This window comes from Sitophilus oryzae, unplaced genomic scaffold, assembly GCF_002938485.1.
Source record: "Sitophilus oryzae breed Bouriz unplaced genomic scaffold, Soryzae_2.0 scaffold_578_pilon_pilon, whole genome shotgun sequence".
Taxonomy (NCBI): Eukaryota; Metazoa; Arthropoda; class Insecta; order Coleoptera; family Curculionidae; genus Sitophilus; species Sitophilus oryzae.
In genome coordinates this window covers 2,219,569-2,247,541 of record NW_022147171.1, presented here as the reverse complement: position 1 = coordinate 2,247,541, position 27,973 = coordinate 2,219,569, and the positions used below count along the sequence as shown (strand labels likewise).

The window sequence follows — 27,973 nt, the reverse complement described above, 5'->3', positions numbered from 1 at the left end:
TAAGCTCAACTTTTTTAATAAAACTTAAATACTACAAACAAAAACAGATTTACAAATATACATATAAGTTAATGAAATAAAATTAGTTATATAAGTATCTTTTACAAAAGTATATTTCTTGAGTTTTTTGAGCCTATAAAAACGATTTATACAAAATATAATATTAAACTATGATCGTAAGCCTAATGCAAAATGTATTTATTACCTAAAAACGTGTACAGCTACATAATATAGATTATCATTCTAGTTTTATTTTGTAACTCCATTTTTCTTATAAAAAATAAAATACATTACATTCTTTATCAGAGCTGCCGGAGAACGTCATTACTCTTAATATACAACATATTATATCAACAAAATACAATCTGACTATATAATTTGACAATGGAAATACGTTATCAAAAGTAAAATCATCCTAGCATATGGGGTAAAACGTAATCCTCAAATAATCATTTTACAAATGCGTCTACGGGAATACGTCCTTGGCTTTGAAGATTCTCAAAAACTCCGACAGCCCTTACGAAGTCCCAATCGTTTCCTTCTAGACACCTGTAATTAATAAATATTTTAAAACAAATATAACACTAGCAAATAATAATACAGCTACAGAAAACACACAGCTAAAGATACTCTGACTCCTTTTCAAATTCACCATTCATTAACAATATTAACAGTGAATTGAAGCGTCAATTAACATAAGTAACAAACAGGTGGTTACCATACCATTCATGGTAGTATGGTATGGCAATAATAAGCTGCCCGCCTCAGCTTCAAGGTGGCAGCCCTAGCAGTGCAATTTGCTAGGAAGGCTACAGGAAGTGAACGAAACTAATTGGATACGTCAATCAATCCTGACTTATGTCATATATACCGACATACCGACTCTTATTTTTTTTTATCTGAAAAAATAAAAATGTTCAACATTATAGGTGACGAAACTTCATTCAAAAAATTTCATTTCAACTGTTCACGTCATTCCGTTGCCGATTTAGTTTCTACTTAGTATCCTTTTCGAGTGTTTTGTTTACTTATTATATTTTCCAAGAAAAATATCGAAAATTATGGCGGCTTGGTATTTTATAGAAGCTTATCCTCAAATCTATTATTTTCTTTAATATTGAAAGTTTTGTTTTGCGCATTTTACAAAGAAAATAATAATACCGTTTATTAGGAACATATTGGGGTTAACTAAAGATCTGAACCAAAAATCCTGGAACAGGGCAGCACATGTCACTGCGAGGCTCTGGATCGCAAGCGACACTTACTATTTGAGGCTAGAAGCGGAAGAACTATGCTCCCTTCCTATCAAGGACCTGCACAAGTTGGCGCAGGGTACAGGAATAGGAAAGTTGGTGAAGACATAAAAAAGGAACAAACACAACGGGCCTTAGAGGTCGCAGTGTTTCCGCCACAGGACGACTTCTTAATATTGAGAAAAAAAGGCTATTAACTACCTTAATAACAAACACATGTTCTTTCATTTTTCATAAAAAAAATTGCATGTTCTAAAAGGTTAATCCCCTTTACACTTTTCCAAATTTCCATACCGTTTTGGAAAAAATTAAAAAAAAGCATGAATATATATATTGTTGAAGTCTAAAAATGAAAACGCGTTTCTATGGTAATAAAATTTCGTTTTCACTTTCATATGGTAATCGCAAAACAATTTTCGATGCACGTGATCAACTTTGAGAGACAAGCGATGGCGACAGCGCTCCCAGATTGTGATGGATTTATGAGATGAATCTTAATTTAAAAGTGACAAACATATTTATTATATCATTTTTTAAAGATTTTTAAGTTTAAGCAAAGAATATCTTAATACCCTAGAAGTCTCGTCTCGCATCAAAATCTGACCTGTCGATGGGGCCTCGCTTTGGCGAGCGAGGCCCCAACTTCGTGGGGCCTCGCTATTTTGCTCGGAATTGAACGAATAGACGCGCGGCGTTGCCTTGTTTTGTGTGTACTTTCTTGAATAGTTTTAAACACCATAAGTGGTAATAACAAGTAAGAGGGTGCTATAGTAAACGCCACGAATGTTTGGGAGTGATTCATCGGTCGCTACCATGTGAACTAATCTGTTCAAGGTCACATAAAACTAAATTCCAGTGCCGTGGTGTTTCAAGTCATATAATAATCAATACATAATCTGTTGTAATTTGTTGTTTTAACTGTCAAAGTCTTGTCAAAACATATATTTGGTTATAAATATAAAATGGAATGCCCCATTGGTCGCACTGCAAGCACACCAATGGACTGACGCACAAAAACGAATCAATCAAAGAAACGCGATATAGTATCGTCTTTGTCAATCACGCTAACATTTTAGAATAAGTAGGAGGAGGGCAGGCAGATGATTAGACCGGGCCTTTAAAAACCTACGTATGCGGTAAAAATTTACGTTTTTAATGTAAAAACGATAGCGCGCGTGTCGATTCTAACTTCATCAAACAAAGAATCACTCCCAAACATTCGTGGCGTTTACTATATTAATGCATAAACTAATAATCACAGAATTTAATAAAAACTAACGTAGAAATAACTTTGAAAGTGTGCTTATCAATCAAACTTACTTCTCTGACTGCAGTTCATGGTAATAAAGGACCTTTATTGTCACGTTCTCGTTCAAAATAGTTTATCAGGGAAGCTACAAGCTGTTTGCTGCGGCTATTTAAATGCGTCGGCATATTTTTATCACACAATTTCAAGAAATGCGATACAAAAACTCGAAAATTTAGTTGTTAAAGGAACTGTTTAAAAGGACAATTTTTAAAAGTCTATGAAAATAAGTCAAAAAACGAGAATTACTCACAAAGATTCAACAACAACCTGAAAACGGCGCAATGTGACCAACATAGCTATAATAAAATTCGGTTTAAACTAATTATTGCAGCTTTAATCTAAATAAAATATGTTACAATCATTTGCTCTATAAAGTAAAATAAAAAGCTGCTCGGTATCTTAAAATATACAACAAATTTAAACATTTTTGCCAAAATTTCATTTAGTCGGGTTTATAGACTTTAGTGTCAATGTCGATATGATTGATGACGTGCATCGGAAAATGAATAGGTTAGAATTTTAATTAACGTCATATTTTTTGCTTTTTAAAATGGTAAAGAAACATAAAATTTATTTAATTTAATACTACAGAAAGGGTGATAATAGTTATCGGAAAATGTGATACTTTAACACAGCAAAAAAAGATCGTAGATCTTCCTTGTCAGTCTCGCTCCTTCCTTGCCTCCAAATAAACCATATGCGAAAATGCCAAAAGTTGCCATATGATATGGTATTCTATCCAGAGTGTCATTTTTTATCGAATAAAGTAACAAAATACCGAGGGTGTCGTTTAAAAATCAAAAGGAGTAATTTCTGGTGAAACAGGAAGGGACAAAAATAACTGAATACATCAATCAATCCTAATTTATTTCATATACTAGCATAGCAAATCTCGTTGAAGAATTAAGAGTTATAGGGGTGAGCCACTTTTGAGACGCACACGGTATATAGATGGTATTTTTAGAATAACTTGAAGCCCAGTTATTTTTTAAAATAGCTTACTTGGAGAAATTAATCCTTATCACACGACATATTCATAAAATTACATAAAACTTACTTCAGTGACCACTCCCAGTTCATTCCTGTTTTCAAAGCAATTTGTTTGACCATTTCTTCTTTTGTAGATTTATCAAGTATAGGTGATACTGCCACTGAAACAGGAGGAATAATAGGGGATGCTTCTGGCGTAGATGGAGGGGCTGCTGTACCAGATGGAGGTGTTGGTAAAGATGGCGTTTTAAAAGCCTCCTGAAACAATATATGTATTGTAAGCCAAAACACCTTGGCTATCAGGTTCAGGGCTTAACCATCATTAAGCTAGTCTGATGAAACTTTTGTGTTGACAAACATATTACAAAAAAATATTGTTCTAAGTAATCACAGTACCTATGCTTATATTTTCATAAGCCAATAAAACAACAGAAAATGTCATACATATATCTCTCATATGAAGTTGATCTATATAGAATATATACATATTTATATGTTACCGGCAAAGTTTGAAATCCGACAGTGTATAGAATTTACATAGAATTATATAAAATTTCTAAAACTATCAGATATTGTATGAAATAAATTGTATTATACATGGTGGTCCGAACTGTATTCAGGAAACTTCGATAGCATATTATGCAGATAAAAATAAGTAAAAAAGTTTGTATAAATGTATGTCCTAAAATGCTTATTTTCGGAAATACAGGGTGTAGAAGTTTCATTTTTGTTTCGATTTTTTTCCAAATAATTTATGAAGAAACGTCAATATTTGAATGAAAACTGTTTTCTAGGAGTTTTTTGACATGACAAATTTGATTTTGTTGTCAATATGACTCCTACTTGTAGAGGGCGCCACATACATATTTTTTAACTGGTTTGAACAGTAATAACTTTTTGTCCGCACCTATATAAAACTAGAGTAAAAAAATATACATTTACGATGTTTTTTTACGTAAAAAAAGGCCTCTTGTTAAAAATCGCTACGAGTAATGGTTCTCGAGAAATTTAGAATCTAAATTATCCATACCTGTCATCATTGACATAAATTAAACATGATGACTAAATAGTTATTAGACTGAAATCATAAATTTGAAATGTTTTGTGCCAAAAGTTTAACAGAAACTGTTTATAGTCATTATTTCCAAGAAAAATTTATGATTAATTTAAAAAAAATAAAAAGTTCCCAAATTTATCATTTCAGTCAAATAATCTATCTACTCAACATGTTTATTTTTTGTCAATAATATGTGTTGACTATTTACATTCTAAATAGCTTGAGAACCGTTGCTCGTAGTGATTTTTACCAAGGAACATTTTTTACGTAAAAAATCGCGAAAATGTATATTTTTCCTCGCAGTAGTGTTATACAGATATGGGCAAAAAGTTGGCGCCCCCTACAAACAGGAGTCATATTGACATCAAAATCAAATTTCACCTGTCAAAAAACTCCCAGACATTAATTTTCATCCAAATATTGACGTTACTTCTGAAATTATTTGGAAAAAATCGAAATAAAAATGAAACTTCTACACCCTGTACCTCCGAAACGAAGCATTTTAGGACATCATTTATACGAACTTTTTTACTTATTTTTATCTGCAGAATATACTGCCGAAGTTTCCGGAATTCTAGGCATTTTATAGAATACCGATTTGATCATGAGCAATGTATGGAATATTATACATACAATTTGGGCACTACCGGATAAAGCCTGCCGTTTGACTCAGGGTTGTTTTGCTGAAGGGAAATTCACGTACTGCGTCACAATTCCTCTTCGATGCTCGTGCACCTTACGTCAAGGCAAAATCGTATTTTTAGAAAACACAATCACGAAGAAACAGTTTCAAACAAACCCAATCAAAACTCATTAATGTAACTAAAACTGCGGCTACATTTCAAGGTACGCGACAACCCAACCCAACCCAACCACACCATTTATAACTCAAGAACGGCTGGACCGGTTTTAATAATCTTTGATTTGTTGGATTCGTCTAATAGCAGATAACTATTAAAATATCAATTTTTATGAAAGCCATCTCATGATTTTTTGTCTTATATTTTACTAGTGAAAGAGCCATAATGTAAAGGTGCGTCCACATTGCTCGTGATCCTGCTCGCGCTCTTGCTTCTGATTGTGCTTGCGTTGCTTGCGCTTCCTGTTTGTCGTGTTTCTCAAGATCTTTCGGCTCACAAGTAACGGCGTCCACATGTAATGTAGTGCTTGCGTTCGTGCTGTTCGGACATGATGATACCGAAGTATTTTTAATAGCGGCTGCTAGTGCGATCATTATTGCAAAACGAAGGAGAAAAAGAGGAAAAAAACGGTGTTGGATGTCTAGTAATTTCAAAAGTAGATCCCAGAACAGTGAAAGAAAACATCTACCCGATTTACAAACAGACAGAATGTTTTTTTAATATTTTTATCGCATGTCCGCTACTAATTTTGAAAGAGTTATTAACTTAGTTGGGGCCCCCGTACAGAAAGGAAAAATACGACTTTTAGGAAGTGTATTCCGGTTAAAGAAAGAGTTAAATAAAAATTGGCCATAACATTAAGATTCTTTGCAACTAGAGGCTCACATACCAGTTGGGTTATTTATTCAAGTTTCCAAGCAAAGCATTTCAAAAATAATACCAGGCGTATGCCAGAATATAAAGTTCTCAATGATCAGATTAAGATAAATAGGCAATATAAATATATATAGCTAAGTATTAATAAAGTTAAATTCACTCCAGGTTTTAACCACTTCGCAGATATTTTGTTTTTAACAAAAGTTTTAGTAAATAAGAAATATATTGACAACACCGCATAGTGCTTCAAATAAAAATATTGTTTTATATGCACAATTTTATGCTGAGCTCAATTCTGTACCAAAAAGGGGAACCTAGAAATTCAGGGGTGAACGCACCATCGCCCAGAGTCCAAAACCAAAAGAACCCCAAAATGCAATTCAGGGTATTTTATATAAGCATATGCGGAGAAAACCGTAGCTGCATTGTCAAATTTAATGCCGAAAAAAAGGGGTCCGAGAGCGTCTGAAAGACGCATTTTAGCAAGCGTTATACACTCACAAATATTGTATGCAGCACGGGCAAGGCATACAGCTACTAAATGTCAAAACAGACTGGTGAAACTAAGGAGATTACAGAGGGCTCTGTGCATTAGAGTTTGCAGCGCCTACCAAACTATATCATGGGAGGGCGTTGGTGTTATTGCCGGAATTCCTCCGATTGATCTCCTGATACAAGAGAGGTATGAAATCTACAATGGTTCGACAAAAAACGAAGCGAGAGCGCAACTCATGGAAAAAAATGACAGGAAAAATAGACAGGCGGAAGCCATGGAAGGTGAATGAGATTTGGCTATTTTAAAAAATATATAACAATTAGAAAGAAAATCGACACTCCGAACTACGATTACTGTCAAGCTGAAGACGACGCCGAACACACTCTTTTCAATTGTTGTAGATGACAGAAACAATAGATAGACTTGAGTTCACACTTTATAAGTTATTACAGAGATACTTCTGACCGAAACGTTTTGTAAGCAAAATAAATAAAGACAATGGAAGTCCGAAACTCTTTTAGTTTTAAGCTCAGACCAATTATAACATACCATAAAGTACCTATATGATATAGTCAGTACATTTTACACTGTTTTCTTTGTACACGTTTAATTTTATTACGTGTTCTGGATAACTTTTCTATCAGCTATTGTTTGATAACATTTACTCTATATTATGTTACATAATATGGGAGGGAACTAAAGCGGCCCATACATTATCAAACAAATTGCGCAACGCAGGCTGTTGCGCAACGAGTTGCCAATGTATGATAGTGTTTGATGCGTTGCGCAATTGTTTGATGAGTTTCAAGAATATTTGAATTCTTTTGTGCAACAGGACTGTTTGCGCAACGCGTTGTGTAGTGTATGTGTGTGTTGCGCTTCGTTGTGCAATATTTTAGTTCTTTCATCCAAATTCTTTGTTTTCTTTTTCGTTTTTTGGTATCATCGATATCATCTAGGGTATATACGATAATAATTGACGCAATGACATGATTGTTTCTCAAACAATGCACACCTTTTAATAAAAAGTTTGATCAAAATTTTACTAATTGCATGGGTGAGGCAGTTGTGCAACGGAACGTTGCGCATCGCTTTGTTGCGCAACTTTTTTGATAGTGTATAGACCGCTGAATCAGTTGTGCAACGCAACGTTGCGCATCGCTTCGTTGCGCAATTTGTTTGATAATGTACGGGCCGCTTAAGAATTAACACTTTCTTATTATTTTATATCTATCAGTATAATTCAACTGAAACCAATCAAATTACTTAACTGAAACCAATAACAAAAAGAAGATTGAAGAAAGATTGAGTTTAGAGAATGTCAAAGCTATTTTGTGGTGCCGTAACTCTAAATTAGAAAAACGTAAATGGCAGAATAATGTTTGTGGTAATAGCAGAATTGTGTCAGTATTCAACTTTGCCATATCCTTCTTTTGACTTAAAAATATACAAGTACGTAAGGTGTTCCATTAAGAATAGCTCTCGGCTATATCTCGGAAAGCGGAAAGCATTAACCCCTTACCCCCGGTGTTTTCAGGTACGGATAGCGTGTTATAATCTGCCAGATATATTTTATTTGACAGATAGCAGAAAAACGCGTATCTTCACCTATAGATAACAGTATCTATTAGATAAATTAAACTTATCTCCCAGATAACCTATCTGGTGTCCTAACTGCCAAATAGTGCTTTATTTGTCGGATAAAAATTTGACGCATGAGCAAAGGCATGAGGAGATATTGATTTTATTTGATATTTGACAAAATTGCTTAACATAACCAAGACATTGTTATTATTGAAGATTTCGTTTATTCTAATAAATTCGTTTTTAGATTATTTGGAAAAGACTTACCTATTCTGAGTATGTAGGCTATAATCATTTTAGATCGTATGGGGTATAAACACCAATAAACACATTGAAATGGCGCAAAAAACTATTGTTGCTAGTGCCGGACTTTATAAGGACTGTTACAAAATTAAGAGAGTCTCTGTTCTGTTAGAGCATCAGAACGAAGAGAATGCATTAAGTTAGGATAATAGTGATAAAACAGTAATTTATAAATTATTTTATTTAATTCCTTTCAATTATAAACCATTACTACATATTATATAAAATGCTAATGTTTATCTGTGTCGTCTCTACTGAAGTAACGACTTGCTCTAGAAAGTTGCTTTTTTTACTAAAAGATAGTTAATTGGCTCGTCTAAAAACTGTCGTCGCCGGATTTTTTGTTTTTCATTTAATTAAAAAAAATAAAAAGTATTTTTTTTTCCTGATGTCGTGGCGGATGCGCTAGGCTTTAACTAGTTTTTAATAAAGCTCTAAAGTAGGTAAAAAATAAATAAAACTTTTTAAATCAAACTACATATTTATTTCATTTTCAATTCGCATATCTTAATTTATTAATATTATAACAGGAACCTTATAAAACCAGTTATTCAACTCACATTTGCTTTTATTTCTTTTGTGTTACAATTTTAGTTTAATTTTTTGCACTATGTACCTTATACCGTATGATCGAAAACAAAACGGCGTCCAGTTGGCTGGGAAATGATGATCGATGATATTTCCCATATAAATTTACATATGAAATGACAGCAATCTTTATTTCATAGCCATTGCTGACGCCGTTTTTTTCGATCATACGGTACATCTCTTCTCCATGCTGTTTTTTAAGTAACTCTCTAGCTAAACCTTGCTAAAACATCTGTATTGTGGTCCTTTGAATTCCAGTTAGTTCAACTTTGTTTAGACAAGATTTTTCCTTTATTTTTTGAAGTTCCATCACTTTGAGTTCTTAAAAATAAAAGTAATATGACAAAATTGTTTTTATTTAATTTTTTTTATTAAATAATTTGTACATATAATGTGTAAATGTAACAATTATTATAGGTACTATTCATTTATTATTATTAAGACAAAAGTATAAGTGCGTTTATCTATTTTATAAAATAAAAACTCACCTTAATTACTATTGTTGATGCTATCCTACCTATTTTTTTACTATGAGAAGCCCTAGAACAACATTTGTTATTACTAACAGTCTTATGCTATTTTTAATTTTCAATATTAATAACTTATCAGATGGTGGTTTTAGGATTGGTTTATAAATCTCTGCTTGCACTTCACCAGCTTCTTCATATTTTCTATTATCAATTGTACTAAAATGTTAATATAATAAATATAACAGTAATATCATGTAATTAAACTATAAATTACTTACAGATTATTTTTTCTTGTTTTAATTTCTTATAAATCGCATTCCATCAATAGATCTATTGCACCACCACCACTGCTGAAATTGAATTATCTTTCCCTTTTTCCATAAAAGTAAATTTAAATAGCCTATACCATAATAGGACTAGTTGGAGTTGAACTAATATATATTTTAGTTGAATTTTATTGTTTTTATTTTCATTTTGACGATCTTTTGACAACTGAACAATAACCTCACTTTTTAATCTAACGATTTGAAATTCCGAGTTTCTGTCTCTGTCTGTTGTATCGACTTTTCATATATAACCATCTCAATTTCATATATCTTATATTGGCAATACTTTCTCTACAGAGTGTCTACCGGTCCGTAGGCGGCCGTCCTCCAAATTGTTATCTATTGGATTATTTTGTATGAAAATACCCAAATGTTATATCCTATAGATATCAGGCTCTAGATTGTTTATCTTTTAGATGGTTATTTGTTAGATAAAAGTTATTTATTTATAACTGAAGAGACCGCGCCTTAGTATTATAAATTATTAGATCAACATTTTGATAGTCTTAGTAGCGTTTTTATCCTCTCTAACTGCCGTTCTACAAACTTAAAAATAATTTTCAGCAATTTCTTATAGCCTCTTTAGTTAAAAATATTTTTTTCCGTAGGCCCTATGGCTAATACTTTCCGAGATACAGCCGAGAGCTATTCTTCTATCCGTGTACAAAATGGTTAAAATAATAGTTGAAACAAAAAACCCGGAATTTTCTGAAGATTATGATGCCATTATTAAATTACATGATTTAAAACAAATGTTCATTAGATATTTACCTTTGCTTGATCTGGAGTGGCATTACTAACATGAAGTAGATCATTGGCGATACAAAATCCTGTTCCTGCAGGTACTATAACCAGAGTTCTGAAGAAAAATCTGGTTGGCGGTATTTTATGTCCACTTTTCAGTTCTTTATACATGCCAGATATGGTTAAGGAAATCATGTGTGGCTGAAAAAGAAAATAAAAAAAGTAATGCAATTAATTGGGCAATAAGAAATATATTTCAACTTACTGTAAAAATTGTCAAATCAACAGTAAAACTATGAATGTCATGCTTTGTCTGCGGCATTTCTTGCAAATAAGATACTACTGAAAGATGTCCCTGTCTCAACAATTTAAATCTTCTGTCCCCATCAGTGAGTTTTAATATATTTCTATTGTCTGTATTGTACCAGTTCAGCCAAGATACATTCTTTTCTTTTCCATATCCATAGGGGTATGCCATTGTTAATGAAAATACAGCATGTTCATGATATGCTTGTAAAAGCGGTTGCCTATTTTCAGTATCATAGATTTGAAAATATTGCTCCAAAAACTGTCGCACAATTACTTCCCCTTCAGAGTTGCAGAGGAAAGTTTGTTGCCCATCAGGTAGATGCGTTTCTTCTGAGATGTCAAAACTTATCGGTGGAGGCAGGTCAATTCCATCCTGACAAAATAATACTATACTTAATATACAAGGTGATACCGTATGATAGTCCAGTTGGTTTGGCGTCCAGTTGGCTTGGAAATGACGATCGATGACATTTCCAATATAATTTAACATATAAAATGACAGCGATCTTCATTTCACAGCCATCGCTGACGCCGTTTTTATTCGATCATACGGTATTTAGGTACATTATTATTATTATTTTAAGTACATTTTATTATTAGCTAAACTTCAGGAGGTGATTTTAAGATAAAAATTATATATGTTACAGTGAGTCGGAGATTCAGTGATTGTTAACTTTCTAGGAAGTTTCTAACTAGGAAATGCTAACAATTACGCATTTGACCAATGAATGTCGTTTTTTAAAAAGAATTGTCTGCTTTTACTAGTAATTTCTACCATTCATTAGTGAAAGCAACATTAACTAAAGGTTGCCAATAAAAGATTTTCTATTGTACAGGGTGAGTCAACAATGCATTAATGTTCATTATCTCATTTGTTTTTCGAGTTAATTAATTAAATTAATTAATCATTTGTTTTTCGAGTGCTAAAAATAAATACAGAAGTTTCAGACGGTGTTAAAGTGCATAATTTAAATTATTTTTAATTGTATCGAGTGCTCCAAAATGTGTGGCAAACATAAGTTTTATTTTAAAATAACGTTGTCAAGGATTATTATCTTTCCATATAGTGATTAAGCGCAAAGATGGGAAAAAGGGCTTACAACTATCAATTGCAGGTATATTTGCTATTGATCTGATTGCTTTCTTTTGCTTAATACACTGTTTAAGAAAAGTGCAAAATAGTATGCAATACGACTTCAGAGATATGTTATTATTGTCACCTGTTGCCTTACCGTAAAGCCAATTTTCCTAATTGCAAACAAAGCCGACGAAGGTCGTTCATTTGATTTTATTTTATTATGTGTTCTTGCCAATCAAGTGAGGTGTCGATTACAGAGTGCAGAGATGAGGAGAAATATCTCTTATACGACTTTATTTGAAAAAGTGGTCACAAAAATGGGAAGAATAAGGGTTCACCAAATAGCCACAGTGGCGCTAACGACGGGTAAATCTAAAAAATGAAAAGTAACCATAGATAAGAGAATAAAAGTAACATAACCAAACATTACCCAAAAAAACTTTGTTTTTATTTTTTAGAATATAAAACAATTATTTTTATATATTAGAGGCCCAGTCTATTGCTGCTGAATAAAAATCGATAATTTATTTCATGTAACATGAAAATAAAATTTGTATTTTTTTGAAACCCGCGCCTTCACGTCAAATATTTATCTCTTTTGAATCATTTCCTGTTCTAAAAATTTTCGGCGCACATTTTAAATTTTAGGTTTTTGCTACAGCAGCGCCATATTAAGTCTTCCTTTTTTATGACCATTTTTTAATGCACGAAGATATTTATCCTTACGACTCCATAGTGTCGATATAATCACCTAGAATTTTTTTTCAAACCAGATAACTTACAAGGCAAATACGACGAAGCACGTCTTTATCTCACTTCTGTTAAAATAATTAAAAAATCCTTGAAGGCCAGGTTTTCAACAAAATGGAAACTATCTCGCAATGGATGTCTTTTTATAATACCACTTATAAGTTATTTCATACAGAGTCAAAAGGCATGCGAGGCATCTTGGACACTTAAGAGCATATATCAAATTTCGGAATATTTTCATTTTCTCGGCATATACTGGATCAACTTTTAAATTTAACTTACAACTGGGAACAGAAAATGTAGCGCAAATTATCTTCATTTCCCTATATTATAGATATTATACATAGATAACAAGTACAAATTATTTAATCCACAAAATTTTCGTTTGAAGCATTGGTTTACTTATTTACGAAATATATTTGATTTTTAAAAGATTCAATTATGTTTACAGTGTATTTTTTTTAATTTTTCCTGGAGAATATAATTTAGGATATTTTTGACAAATCTATAGAAGAAAATCATAATTTATTTGTCATATTGTGATATAATTTTGTATTTTTGTATCTCTCTCGCATAACTTGAAAACGAATTCGTATAAATTATGCAAAATAATTTGCTTCATTTTAAGTTTTTAAAACTGTTTTTTATTTCTAAGTACTTGAAAAAAGTTTCAAATAAGCCTTTTTCCAAAATAAAACTTCTATTGTTCATTTTTAAAATTTACATGGATTTCCCATGTTCACGTGGGCGATGCAGCACATCCAGAAAATTACGAGAAACCAATTACTTTTTTAAAGTTTGACAACCATTATTGGAAATAAAGTATTCCTGCATCAATATTTATATCGCTCAAAGAATCACCTCCTCAGGTTTGTCTATATACAATATGAACGAAAAAAAAACAGCATAACCGTAAAATTATATGGTGAAACACCGATCGTCATTTTCGCCGCGCCGCGCTGCCCACGTTTTCTTTCGATCATACTGTACTTAAATAACACTCCGTAAAGTGTTAAGTATGTAGCAAAATTTTTCAATATTGTAATTTATATATTAAAAGTAAATTAATTCTATGCTTCAAATATAGTCTTAGTTTTTAAAAGGTAGTTAAAAAATTCTAATTACATGTCCCTATGAGTTACATTTCGTGTAAATATTAATGTTATTTTCCAATTTAAACAAATTAATTGAGGTAGGCTACAATTTTAAAAATAGTATTTCATTAAATTTGAAATAGGTCCTAAAAACTATAATATGCTATTACTAGTTGTATGCTTACCAATTTTATACATTTGGGAAACCTTTTACGGACTTCACTGCAAATAGAAAACGGTGAGCCAAATAAGGCTCAACAATAGCGATTAGATGGTCAATAGAAACCTGCAACACTCGCTCAGAGCATAGATTATATCAACAAAATATAACAATTAAGTTCTATTGCTGCGTCTCCAAATCCAAACGCATTTTTACTATCTATACTATCCAAACACATTTGTACTAGATCTTTTATCAAAATCTAACAATAATCTTATTAATAATTCAAATATAAGTTATAAAACAAAATGAAAAGAACTTTATTGCATTTTACAAAAATACACTTTAGGAATACAACCATTGTTGTCATAACAAAAATTATCCGTTTTAAGTTTTACATCTAGAACACTCTTATTGTCACTCAGAACTATATCTATAGTTTGTCTAGTTAATAAATATATGAGAGTGACTTTTTTCTGTAATTTTTAGTAGAGTATTTTTTTCTGAGAGTTTTTTGATATTTGTCAAAACTATCATATATTCTTTTACTGGACAGACTATAATCCTAAAGGCTGTATAATCATCTGCTTGTAGATTTATTAACTTGTACTTTACTACACTAGAATGACATAAAAGAGTTCTAGTATATCATTTATTTTGTTTATTAATCAAATTTTATTTGATTACTCATCCATATTTAAGAATATAAGAGATAACAAATGCTGAAAACTTTTATATAATAATAAAGTAACTTTGGATAATATTATCGAATGAAAATTGTTAAATTTGCATGTGGTAATTTTAAAAAATGACAACTTTTGAAGTTACATATATAAAGCCTTTTGGAGAAAATATGGAGCTTTAAATATCAAATATAATATTAATAAAACCCCATACTATATAATATATGCAGGCTGAGTCTCTACTGCAAGTGATCATATATCATATATATTAAATATTTTTATTTTTTGAGCACTGTCTACCTTAATCATTCATATATTACCTTACCAGATAGATAATATATGAAATAAAATCAAATAGCAAAAACCTTGTACTTCAAAATGCAATAATAATTTCATGTAATTCAACTATTTAAAAAATAAAAATATATATAAATATATTTTATATTATACATACATTTCTTACACTTCTTTTTCATTTTTTTATATATACAAAAAATTGCATAACCAAACTTCTTTTTAGGACTTTTAGGAAGTAGTGGAAGGGAAATCATATATTTTCTGGCCATGCTTTATTTCAACAGTGAAACATATTGGTACATTTTTATTCCAACTCCATACCTCAACAAAAGGTTATAAGGAGTTTTTCTGGAGCAGTTCCAGTATTGCCTTATTTTCATATAAAAAATATATATTTTTTATGTGATAGTGCAAAGGCAAACGTAACCACTGTACATAAAAATATGTTGTGTACACTGTCTACTAAAAGCTTTGAGCCTGTACTGGTGTATTTTTTTTTAATTTATAAATATAAGAAGTCTGGTATACATATATATTTTCAGTTCTTCAATGTAATTATATGACTACTATGATGTTTCACTTATGAATACATGAAATTAAAAGCAGACTTTCAATTAATAACCTTTGCAAAAAATAGTACATCTTAAAATGTTCTCATGTTATGTCCAACAAAATATATTACTTTATTACATATTTAGTTAATATTGAAATGAATAATCAAAACATTTGAGTTTACAAGTAACAAGTAGCAGATTTTATTTAGATATGTAGATACTTGTTTTGTTTCATAGACAACAAACAGTATGCAAATTCTTCACATTTTGATTTCTTGATATATAACAGTTTTATATTTTAAATGTAGTAATTAAAGTATCTAGAACATGAATATGTTTGGACAGACCTTTTTTATAAAAATAAATTAATTAATATCTTAAATTTGTCAAGAATAATTAAAAATCTAATAAATCAAAAAACCTGAAACACATACCTTATATAAGTATCTTTATCTCTGAACTTATTACATAACGGGTTCCCATCTAAAACAAGATCTATTACTGGTAGCTTCATTAGAGCATCCAAATTTGCAACATCTCTTATCTGAAAAATTATAGATTAAAATTACCATAATGAGTATAGTAAAGACCATAATAAACGAAAATATGGCGTCGCACCTATGCGATTCTTGAAATGAATATTGATTATTGTTACGTACGGGTCCGCAACATTATTATTTTTGACCCCTCATGTGATTTATTTAATTGAAAAAAATGTAAAAATATGTCAATCTATTAACAGATAAAAATATTTCTTGGATAGAAGCATTTTCGGGCGGGTCCATAATAAAAAATAAGTGAGGGGTTCTTGCAGTATCAACATGTAATATTTAAATAAAAATGTTTCTTGCCTTGTAACTGCTGTTTTGTAAAATTTTCAGCTTCCAAAAATAATGAAAAACGGAAAATAACAAAAAATTATGTTTGTTTGCCGTTATGGGGAAACCAACCACCCTCTCGTTACCGGTTTCGGGGCCTATACCCCATCATCAGATGAGCTAACCAGGCTGGATTTCCCAGAACGGCAAACAAACAAATTACTAAGGTCCGACCGAACCTGGATTTTTAGTCTCGACCGAGACCGAGAAAAAAATAAATTCTCGGCCGAGAACGAGACCGAGACACGATGCAAATATATAATAGTTTATTATATGAAAAAAATTTGATAATAATGTAATAAAAACGTTATTTTCATGCAGAAACGGTTTTATTGGGATTTAACACTATAAAATTACTAATACTAATAAAATTACTTTTTTTTAGTCTATGTTACAGGCTAAAAAAGTAATTGTTCAGCATTGCATCCTTTCAAATTACGCAGTGTTTCATCATATTCTTTCTAAATAGTTGTTTGCTAGTGACGCTTGTTGGCGGTGCAGACTAGAAATTTATAAGCTGCTGGTTTCAGAACTCTGTACAGGGTGGCTCGAATTCGACGCTCATCATTGGGATTTCGGAAACCGTAAGAGATACAGGATCGGTTAAATGGAGGCAAAGTTGCCACAATTTGATGCTCAATAAAATGCCGTATTGCATTTTTATTATTTTTTTTTTGCATAAAATATTCTGGTTATGGAATTTTCTGTACGAAACGTCGGCAAATATCAAAGTGACTATATATAGTGTTTTAAGAGTGATGAAAGGATTTAATTAAATTGAAAAAAAAAATCAGGTCCATATTTAAAAAAATTAAGTTGATGATGGTCGCCAGAAGCCGAAACGTCAGAGACAATATTTCATCACACAGAGATATAGAGCAGAAAAAGTGGCCATAAAAATGTGTTTTTCATTTCATTATCTATTATCCTTAAAGTCACTGAACACTGAATTTATTTTTTCAAAATACAAATTCGTAAATAAATTATATTAAATAAAAAATAAAACAAAATTCAAAAAAATATTAAACAAATAAAAATATTATATTCTTCCGTATTACACGTGCGGACACAATCAATGCAAATACGTATGTGGTCCCAGTCCGCATTTTCTTTTCGAAAAATCGCATAAAAAGAGGGAGTAATTTAATTTTTCTATGAAATATATTTTTCTTCAAATGGCATCGGCGGCGGCGGTCCGTGTGTGATATCAAAGCGCGTGCCGAAGTCAAAAGGTGCCGACCAGATATAAACTAAACAAGTTATATTCGGAAGTGCACATCTAGACAATGGAAATAATTTTTGTATAATTATATTCTTCACTTTTGAAAATTTCCGAGCCGTTAGGCTTTTATATTTTCCTATAACTAAAATACTGTGTTTTGTAATATCAAACTCATTATCTTATAGGTATAAAAATGTGTGTGAAACACAAAAAAATTATATAAACAGCAGTACAGCAGTGTGAAGCAAAAAAATATAAATAATTACTATATCAATAGGTATATACCGTATGATAAAAAAAAACGGCATCCAGTTGGCTTGGAAATAAACATCAATGACATTCCCCATATAATTTTACATATAAAATGACAGCGAACTTCATTTCATAGTCATCGCTGACGCCGTTCTTTTTTCGGTCATATTGTATCTTTTAAAAGATTTAAATCTTTTTTAAAATAACTTAAGTCGTTAAAAAAAGATTTAAGTATTTTAAGTCATCTTTCGAAATAAATGAAATGACTTAAGTCATTTGATTTATCGACTTAAAATCAAATGACTTAAGTCACTAAAATGATTTAAGTCAAAAAAAGACTTAAGTTTTCTGTGAGCTTGCAGCTCTGCTAGAGATGCTTTGCCATACTGAACAACACCATAGACAAGAAAGATAAACAACACACTAAAATAGGTGCAAAAACACGAAATAAAATTTAGTATGAAGTGCAGTTTTACACGGAGCGGAGCATTCGCTCAAACCGTCCGCGCTGATCGTCCCTGTTGTGCCGTTTCACATGGAGCGGGCCGTCCGGCGTCCGCGCGGACCGTCCGTTTATTGAAGAGGTACTATGAGCTTGTATGAGTATTTTGACATGGGCGCGGATGGTCCGCCCGTATGATTTCGTCCAACAGCCATCCGTCGATCCCTTGCTTCGACGGATCATCCGCGCCTATGTGAAAGTATTCATACATTCAATACTCATGGTACTTGTTCAACCAATGGGCGATCTACAGGTGAAAGTACTCCGTCAATTCTTAAAAATACACACAATGGTCCACGATGGTCCGCACGTCCGCTCCATGTGAAACAGCACTCAATACTCAATAGTATTATAAAAACGTCCCTTCGATAGTACATAAATACGGCAGCGCGCAGAGGTAAAAAGAACCATTTTCTTATCGTCTATCGAATCTACGTATTATTTTTTAGCGCAAAAACGGGTTAATATTTTATAGCTTTTTTGCCCTGAATATTTTGTCGAACCATTTTTGCGCTGATTAATATTCGATTCACTTTTGCCCAAAGTTGTGATGTATATGCTATTTTTGATCTTAGAGAAAATTTAAACCCACTTTTGCTTTGAACAAAATTTTATCCCACTCTTACTTTCGACCTCTCATATATGGATCAGATATGATCCATTCTTTTTTTCTACTTCGGAAGAGTATTTCCACAGTATGATCCACGCATCGATAGGTGGAGTGATGCGCTCAAAAATAAGCTAATTTGACGATCGTGAGCAGTCTCGGCCGTGGCCGATAATCTCGGCCTTTTTATGCCGAGACCGAGACCGAGATCTCGGTCGGACCTTACAAATTACTATATCATCTGGCTACTTAGTTTAGTGTTGGTGTAATAACTCACCAATATATCTAATAGCGCCAGTACACAGATTTACTATTAATATATTATTTACATGTGGATGACTGCCTGAGCTTTTTACTTTTTTCATTTAAATATCCTTTTTTTTAATTTCTCGTCAAATTTAATAAACACATATACCGGGTGCGTCTCTAAAGTGGCTCACCCCTATAATTTTTTTATTTTTTCAAATAAAAAAAAACAGATTTGGTATGTTAGTACATGACATAAATTAGGATTGATTGACATATTATTCAATTGAGCGTCCGGATTGCACAACGACCTTAGTGCGTGGCAACGGGCAGCCCAGTAGGCAAGCGAGACATCGACGCTTTGCTGCGCGCCGATTTAACAAAATAAATAATTTTAAAACTGCCGTCATTCCGTTAATAGTTATCGTATCGTGCTGATTTTTGCATAGAAATACTCATGAGTCTTTAGCGCTTCCGACAAGCCTAAATAATTGGATTATTTTTTATATTTTTGATTTGTTTACATTATCCAAGCATATTATAACTTTGAGATATAAATCTCTGTTATAAATTTTAAAACTGGCAAATATGAATACTACCATTTAATTAGTTATACATTTAGTTACAACATATTCAAAATTTAGGTCTATCGGTTTATGCTAGCAGTAATAACGAGTATAAATAAAAAAAAAATGGTCAGTACGCTCGCCGTTTTTAGCGCACGTTCAGCTTTGGTTTTAGTTTTATCGCTATTTTTACAGAAAATAAATTCTGAACTTTGATCAAATGACAAGAACATTATCATTGCCAATATCTTCTGGTTATATTGTAGTTCTTTTTTCAAAATATTGCATTGTTTTAGCTTAAAAAAAACTTGAATTATGCGGCTTTTTTTGTGAGAGCTACCGGAGCTGCGTTAATAAAGAGATATTAAAGTTAATAAAGAGATATAAAAGATACTAAAATCGAAGCTAAACGTGCGCTAAAAATGGCGAGCGTTGTACTCACCATTTTTTTTATTTATACTCCTTATTACTGCTAGCATAAACCGATAGACCGAAATTTTGAATATGTTGTAACTAAATGTATAACTAATTAAATGATAGTATTCATATCTGTCAGTTTTAAAATTTATAACAGAGATTTTTATCTCAAAGTTATAATATGCTCGGGCAATGTAAACAAATCAACAATATAAAAAACAATCCAGTTATTTAGGCTTATCGGAAGCGCTAAAGACTCATGAGTATTTCTATGCAAAAATCAACACGATACGATAATTATTAACGAAATGACGGTAGGTTTAAAATTATTTATTCTGTTAAATCGGCGCGCACCAACGCGTCTCTGTCTCGCTTGCCTACTGAGCCGCCCGCGGCCACGCGCTAAGGTCGTTGTGCAATCCGGACGCTCAATTGTTTTCGGTCACTTCCGGTTTCACGGGAAATGACTACAACTTTTGATTTTTAAATGGCACCATCGATATTTTTTTACTTTATTCGATAGAAAAGGACACTCTGAATAGAATGACATATCATATGTCAATTTTTGACATTTTCGCATATGGTTTATTTGAAATTATAACATGCGGTTCATATCGACAATTTGACTTGAAATACCAAGTGTGTGGTATCAAACTATTCGTAAAAAATGCTTTTTTCAAATATTTTTCAAATATGCTAATGAGCCACCCTCGTTTCGTTTGAAAAAATTTAAATATGATTAAAAATACGATATGGGCATCTTTTAACCGGCCAGGACAAGACACTAAAAACATTATGGTACGTATACATTGGTGCGCTGCGCCGCAAACGCGCTCATCGAAAAAGCATTTTTTACGAATAATTTGGTACCACATACTTGGTATTTGGAGTAAAATTGTCGTTACGTTTATTTATGGCCATTTTTAAATTGAAAATGTCAGAAATTGACATATACATATAATATATCATTCTATTTAGAATGTCATTTTCTATCATATACTGTAAAAAAATACCGAGGGTACCATTTAAATCAAAAGTTGTTGTCATTTCCGGTGAAATAGGTAGTGACCGAAAATAAATGAAAACGTCGATCAATCCTGATTTATGTCCTATACTAACATACCATATCTCGTTTTTTATCTAAAAAATTAAAAAAGTTATAGAAGTGAACCACTTTTCAGAAACACCAGGTATATTTATTTCTAAAAATGTAATGGTAAAATTTCATTTCCGGTGTCAAACTTCCTATTAAGTAGTAATTTTTAATTTCAGAATCCAATAATAATTCCGGTTTTTAATAAAAATAATCATAAAGGTCTTTATTAACAAAAATGAAATTATATGGACGAAGTCTAGCTACATAGCTTTTTACTTTAGATTCACACTCAACCCACAATAAAATTAAAATTATAAAATCTTTTCTTTGTGTAAACAAATTAGTTGTAAATGTTTTTCACGATCCCAGTCAATAACTGCGTCTCCCATTTTCGAATACTCGGTAAAAAATAAAAATCACAGATGGACGCCCGAAATTAAATGAGACCCTTCCAAGTGTCTGGTACAATGTCCGCCGAAATGCACGCCGTTCGCTCCTTTTGATTTACCAACACCCGTCGGAAAAAGAACGCGCGCGCTCTAGCATAGGCAGACGCACGCTCTGGCGTACAAGCTAGCCGTTCGGCGCTCCTTAATAGGCCTAGGCTAGCTGTACTTGTTGGCTTTATTATTTATAAATCTACCTATCTCACAATTTTCACTTGGTATCTGTTTAATTATATATGTTCGCGAACATTTTGTTCGAGTAGCTTGGACGCGGCTTTAGACGATCAAATCTATTTTTCCAAGGCTCCTTGATTAAAAATTAGTGTTTTTAACACAACCATGGCACTCTAGATTGAAATTTAAAAAACAATTTGTTTTTGAGTGAATATGTTAAAACTTGACATATGATATGTCATTCGATTTCAAAAAATACGAAAGATGCCATTTAGAAATCAAAAGTTGTAGTCATTTCCGGTGAAACAGAAAGTGACCGAAAACAGTTGAAAACGTCAATCAATCCTAATTTGTCATATACCAAACCAAATCTCGTTTTTTTATCTGAAGAAATAAAAAAGTTATAGGGGTGAGCCACTTTTGAGACGCACCCGGTAGAGTACTATACAGGGTGAGTTTCCTACGATGTTCTCTGGAAACTACTGGAGATAGAGTCGGTTAAATGGGAAAAGAATTGCAGTTTTGTGGGGTCATAAATATGCGCCTTTCAGATTTTTGAAAAAGTTCATGGCTTACTAGATATTTCGAAAAAAACAAATTTCGGTTATTTTAAAAATTGTCCCTAATTCCATTATAAGCTATTTTAGACAAAAAGTTTTCAGATATAAGTTGTAGATAATCACATCTTTAATAAGATTGTGTCCTCCGTTTTTTTCTAAAGCCTGTCATTTTTGACATATGGCACAAACATATGTTTTTTTAAATGGAAACCATAATAGGCCACGACTTCATAAAAAGCGCCATTTTCTAAGCTTTTCAGCGATATAAGCTATAATATGTTTTCTTCGAAAAATTACTGAGTTATAGTTTGGTTATAGCCAATTCTTATCATTTTTAAACAATTTCACTTAGTTAGCCATGGAAACAAGTTTAATCGTCTTTGCTCTCAGAAATGTGAAGCTGTCACATGCAAACTTTGTAAATTAAAATAAGCAAAAATTGTAAATATGAATTTTTCAAATGAAGAAAAGCGTGTAGGATTATTGGTTCAACTTCTCTTGACCATACATTTTCGAGGATACGTTAACCGGTGAATGTTACGTTTTTTAGAGAACGGTTTTCAAGACATGTTAGAAAAGTTTAGTTATAGCCAATTCTTATCTTTCTTGACTAATTTCAATTAGATTGCATGGTATTCTTGTTCTGTTATGATTTATAACTTATAAACAGTCAGAATATATTACTAAACGGTTCCTTACAATTTACATTACACAAACTAAAACTTACATAATAAAAACTAAAACTTAACATAATATCACTGCATAGTTATTTTAGAAAATGTTCGAAAAATCCGCCCTTGTTTTGAGAGTTGCATCTTTTTAAAACTGAATTACTACCTATTCTCACAGAAGGACCGGTCGACTTAATTAAACTTCTCTCGTACCGACACTTCGAGTGCTACTCTTAATTCATAAGTTCTTTTGTAAACCTTATTGTTAACCATACGGCATAAAAAATCTAAAGTGGATAGGTCAGGTGATCGAGGAGACCCATGCAACTGGTCCACCTCTTCCTATCCCTGAGTTTGCATAATTATGATATTAATAATTTTTAACATTTCTTTCATTGTGGGGGGTCATAATGCTTTCATTATGACCCCCCCCCCCAAAATGAAAGAAATGTTAAAAATTATTTATATCATAATTATAATGTTGGAACCACTCTATTGATGCGCGAGTATCTACACGCTTTTCCTCATTTGAAAATGCATATTTACAATTTTTGTTTATTTTAATTTACAAAGTTTGGATGTGACAGCTTCACATTTCTGAGAGCAAAGGCGATTGAATTTGTTTCCATGGCTAACTAAGAGAAATTGTTTAAAAATGATAAAAATTTGCTATAACTCAGTAATTTTTCGAAGAAAACATATTATAGCTTATATCGTTGAAAAGCTTAAAAAATGGCGCATTTTATGAAGTCATGGCCAACTATAGTTTCCATTTAAAAAAACATATGTTTGTGTCATACGTCAAAAATGACAGGCTTTAGAAGAAAACGAAGGACACAGTCTCACTAAGGATGTGATTATCTACAACTTTTATCTAAAATAGCTTATAACGGAATTAGGGACAATTTTGGAAATAGCCGAAATTTGTTTTTTTCGAAATATCTAGTAAGCCATGAACTTTTTCAAAAATCTGAAAGGCGCATATTTATGAACCCACAAAACTGCAATTCTTTCCCCATTTAACCGACTCTCTATCTCCAGTAGTTTCCGAGGTACCCATAGAAAACATCGTAGGAAACTCACCCTGTATAATATGTATATTATCATCCACTTATTCATTTCCTTTTATCTTATCGGTTGGGTGGGTAGCAGCCACCGCTCTAAAAGACAGAGATACGCGCCCACCCAACCAATAAGATAAAAGGAAATGAATAAGTGGATGATATATATTTTTACATTACATATATATGTATATTATATATATATATATATATATATATATATATATATATATATATATATATATATATATATATATATATATATATATATTATTTTACTTTATCACAACAAAATAAAACACTAAATCACAATACACCAAAACACTTTTAGTTTTACACTGGACGCGTGTTTTGCTAAAACTAAACTCAGTTTCAGTTTTAATCATCTGCTGATGATGCTAACATGATTAGCGAAACGCGCGTCCAGTGTAAAAGTGTTTTGGTGTATTGTGGTAATTTAGTGTTTTATTTTGCTGTGTAACACAAAAGGTTCCAACCCCAAACCACGGCATATAAATCACACGGCAGGCTAACTCTCTTTGGCGGGAACGCTACGCGCATACCGTCGCGCACGCCGCCATTAGGGTTTCCATCAACAGAAAGTAACCAGTGTCGTAGTTTCTTTCATCGACTGCGCACACTTTCGGCTGATTCGAGTCAGTAGCGTACGGATTAATTTATGTTGCTTATTTCTTGAGTTATATTTTATAGTTGTTGTTTTATTTTTGTTTATTGTGTTATATATTTGGTTTTTCTAGTTTATTTTCGTTTCTTGTGTTATATAATTTATTTTTGTATTTCTGAACATTTTTAAATCTTTAATTTTTACGTGTTTTTAAAATGCCTGGGCGAAGTTGTGCAGCAAAAAACTGCCCGAGTAGAGGACTAAACTGCAATAAAAGTTTTTCTGTTTCCTAGAGATCCGATTAGGTATGTATATACATATGTGATTAATTATTTTAACATATTTTTAGTTAAAAAAAACAGTAGTATACATATTAGGACATTCAGCTAAATAGAAAGATCTAATTAAAAATATACAAGTTCAGCATCTATATTAAATGTTAACAAACTTATATACAGGGTGAGTCTTAAATAAGTGCAAATATTTTCAGGGCTGGCAGATCTCGATAAAAGAAACATATTTTCTCCTTACTTTTTCAGATAAATCCAAAATAACCGAGATATTTAAGTTTAAAAAAAAATGTTTTTTTTTTAAATGTTGAGTTGAGAGCCACCGGATTTTTTCTGTATTTGCATCCCTTTTAGTGCCGCAACCATAGAGTAAAGCCGTAACTATGGTAATATCAGAGATTAAGAAATTATACCGTGGGAAAATTTGCGGTGAACAGGCAGTTCTAAAAAGTTTTCGAAAAATATACAGGGAAGTTAAAAGAAAATGCACGATTTTCAATATCTTTTTTTAGCGAAAAAAAACTCATAAACGTGTTCCTGGGGTCGAAATATACCACCCCTGAAAATATTTGCACTTATTCAAGACTCACCCTATATGTATATAAAATATTAGCAAGATTAAAATGTTAAATATTTAGTAAAATTTAATGTTGTATCTAGACATTCAACATTAAATTTAAAAATAATTATATTATTAATTTAAATAAAATTATAAAAATAAATAAAATGAGTATATCGAAAATAACAATAGATTAGTAACAAGTTAACAATACATTTTTAGGGCAAGAACATGGGCAATTGCAGCTAATGGAGAAGACTTGATTGAAGGTATAAATAAGGCCCACAAGTACAGGTTGTGTTCTGTTCACTTTGAATTTAAAATGTTTACCAATTCACTTTGTAACCGTATAAAATACAATGCGGTACCTACTTTGTTTCCTGCCATGAAAAAAATAGAAGTTTCTCAAAAAAAATTATGGATTTATTAATTTGTGAAATTTGAATATTAATAAAATTTGCTACGCCCATTGATGGGCATAATTTGTACGTAGCCTCTTTATACTGTTCAATAAATATTTTATTGGTATTTTTTTAATTCTTGTTTGTAACTCCTGGTATGTTTTTGTTAGTTGCAGGTTTTTAATTTGAATTGTCTATTCTCTACAGTGAAATATTTAATTGATTTTTTCATTTTTACTTTTCGAGAAGTATGCGCGGTTAACAATTCATTTGTTTGGACAAAAGTATTGTAAATAAAATTCAGTTTCAGTCAATTACAGTATTTTTTTAATACGACCCTGTCGTATTTTCTGATAAATTTTTTAATACGTTTTAATCCGGCCCTGACTAGGAAACCATAATGGCGCCGACAAGGTCAAATTTTCTAGAAATTTTAAACAATGGAATCTGAGTAGAGTTGGCGTGCCGATTGTTTTATGTGCCGTGCCCAAACTGTAATCACTTTATCACAAACAAAATTGAAAACTAACTAACTGATAAGGGAACATTTAGTAACTGATAAGATTTAAAGTTTAGTTATTGTTTTGATTTTTTTTCAATCAATATTGTATATTTACCTTATTATTAGCTAGGTGTAAAATTTTCACATGAGGAGTCTTCTTAAAACCATTTTTCAAGGTCTCTAAATTCATTAGTCGATTATTATTCAGGCTAATTGCTTCCAAATCAGGAATATTTTGTGCTACAATATCCATAACTGTGCTCAGAATGATGGGTTTATACAAAGCAAAACACATATCTTGTAGCTCTGGATCTGCATGAAACTTGCTTAAATCGAGAGCTTTATTATTTGTATTATATCTTTTAGCCAATACAAGTTTTAATTTCTCTTTTGAATATTCCAGGTCCTGATAAGATATATTTGGAGATCCTGGATGAACTTTTACAATTAATCTATATCCAGTAGGCAGTTGTACTTGTTTGTCTAAACTGAGTAACTTCTCAGCTACTTTATATTCATCTACATAAAAAATCACAGTGGTTCCATTTGTCTGCCACTAAAAACATTAAATATTTTTAAAAAATACTACATCAATAAGCATCTCTAAACCTACAGCAATTGGCCAGAATGATAAAGGTGCCACCTTATCCAAAAACAATTTCTGCAAAAAACTTTTTTCTTGGTTGCCTCCATAAGGTATCTAAAATAAATATAAAAATTAAAAACGTCTTTTTAAAGAACAAAAATAGAGCTTACAGAAACTTTATACCATCCGGATTGACATTCAAGCAACTTTCTGTAATTACCAGGAGTTGGTGATCCTCGGTGCCCCTTTCCTTTTTTATAACCACCACTTCTACGAAAGTTTTTTCCAGATACGGAACCTAAATTCATGTCAATATCTTCTTCTTCGAGATGATCCCGAATGGCATTTGACAAATCCTTATTCTTGTATTTGTTATTAAAACCTCCATGACCTCTTCCTAGTTTGAAAGTAACTCTTCGCTGTTCATAATTGCCGTGAGTATCGATAGCTCGATCTCAACAAACAAATAATATTAGTCGAAAGTAAAATTAACTAAATGATAAGATTTGATGGTCAAGTGCTAAATTTATAAATACGACTTACCATCATGTTCACGCTTCCATTGCTTTTTGAAACCTGGTTTTGGCATATTTGATTCGATTAAAGATGATCGTCAAAAAAATGTTGTAAATCAACACTGGTATACCCAAAATTTGTTGATTTTGTCCGTGCTTTTAATGGACGTTTACACGACACTTCCAAAAAAGATTTGCAAATGGCGATGTGATGGCGATGGCTAAACATGGGTGG

At 31.8% G+C, this 27,973-nt stretch overlaps 1 protein-coding gene across 1 annotated transcript; it reads right to left on the bottom strand.

Annotated features, from left to right (window-relative positions):
- On the bottom strand, positions 1 to 27,973 carry LOC115887574 (nuclear RNA export factor 1-like). The gene is made up of 10 exons (XM_030907034.1): positions 27,767 to 27,973; positions 27,394 to 27,677; positions 27,251 to 27,337; positions 26,753 to 27,193; positions 15,997 to 16,106; positions 14,054 to 14,090; positions 10,903 to 11,319; positions 10,665 to 10,838; positions 3,620 to 3,810; positions 1 to 549 (listed from the first exon to the last, which is right to left on the bottom strand). Exons 1-10 carry the CDS (start codon positions 27,810 to 27,812, stop codon positions 450 to 452), a joined length of 1,887 nt encoding a protein of 628 aa, XP_030762894.1. The 5' UTR covers positions 27,813 to 27,973; the 3' UTR covers positions 1 to 449.

Bases quoted from the DNA above. Each gene is read 5' to 3' on its own strand.
- LOC115887574 (XM_030907034.1), bottom strand. From the start codon at position 27,812: ATGCCAAAACCAGGTTTCAAAAAGCAATGGAAGCGTGAACATGATG. The intron at 11,320-14,053 runs GTAAGCATACAA...TTATTTTGTCAG, and splicing joins TTCCCAAATGTATAAAATTG to GATGGAATTGACCTGCCTCC. The intron at 550-3,619 runs GTAAGTTTTATG...TATTAATTACAG, and splicing joins AACTGGGAGTGGTCACTGAA to GTGTCTAGAAGGAAACGATT.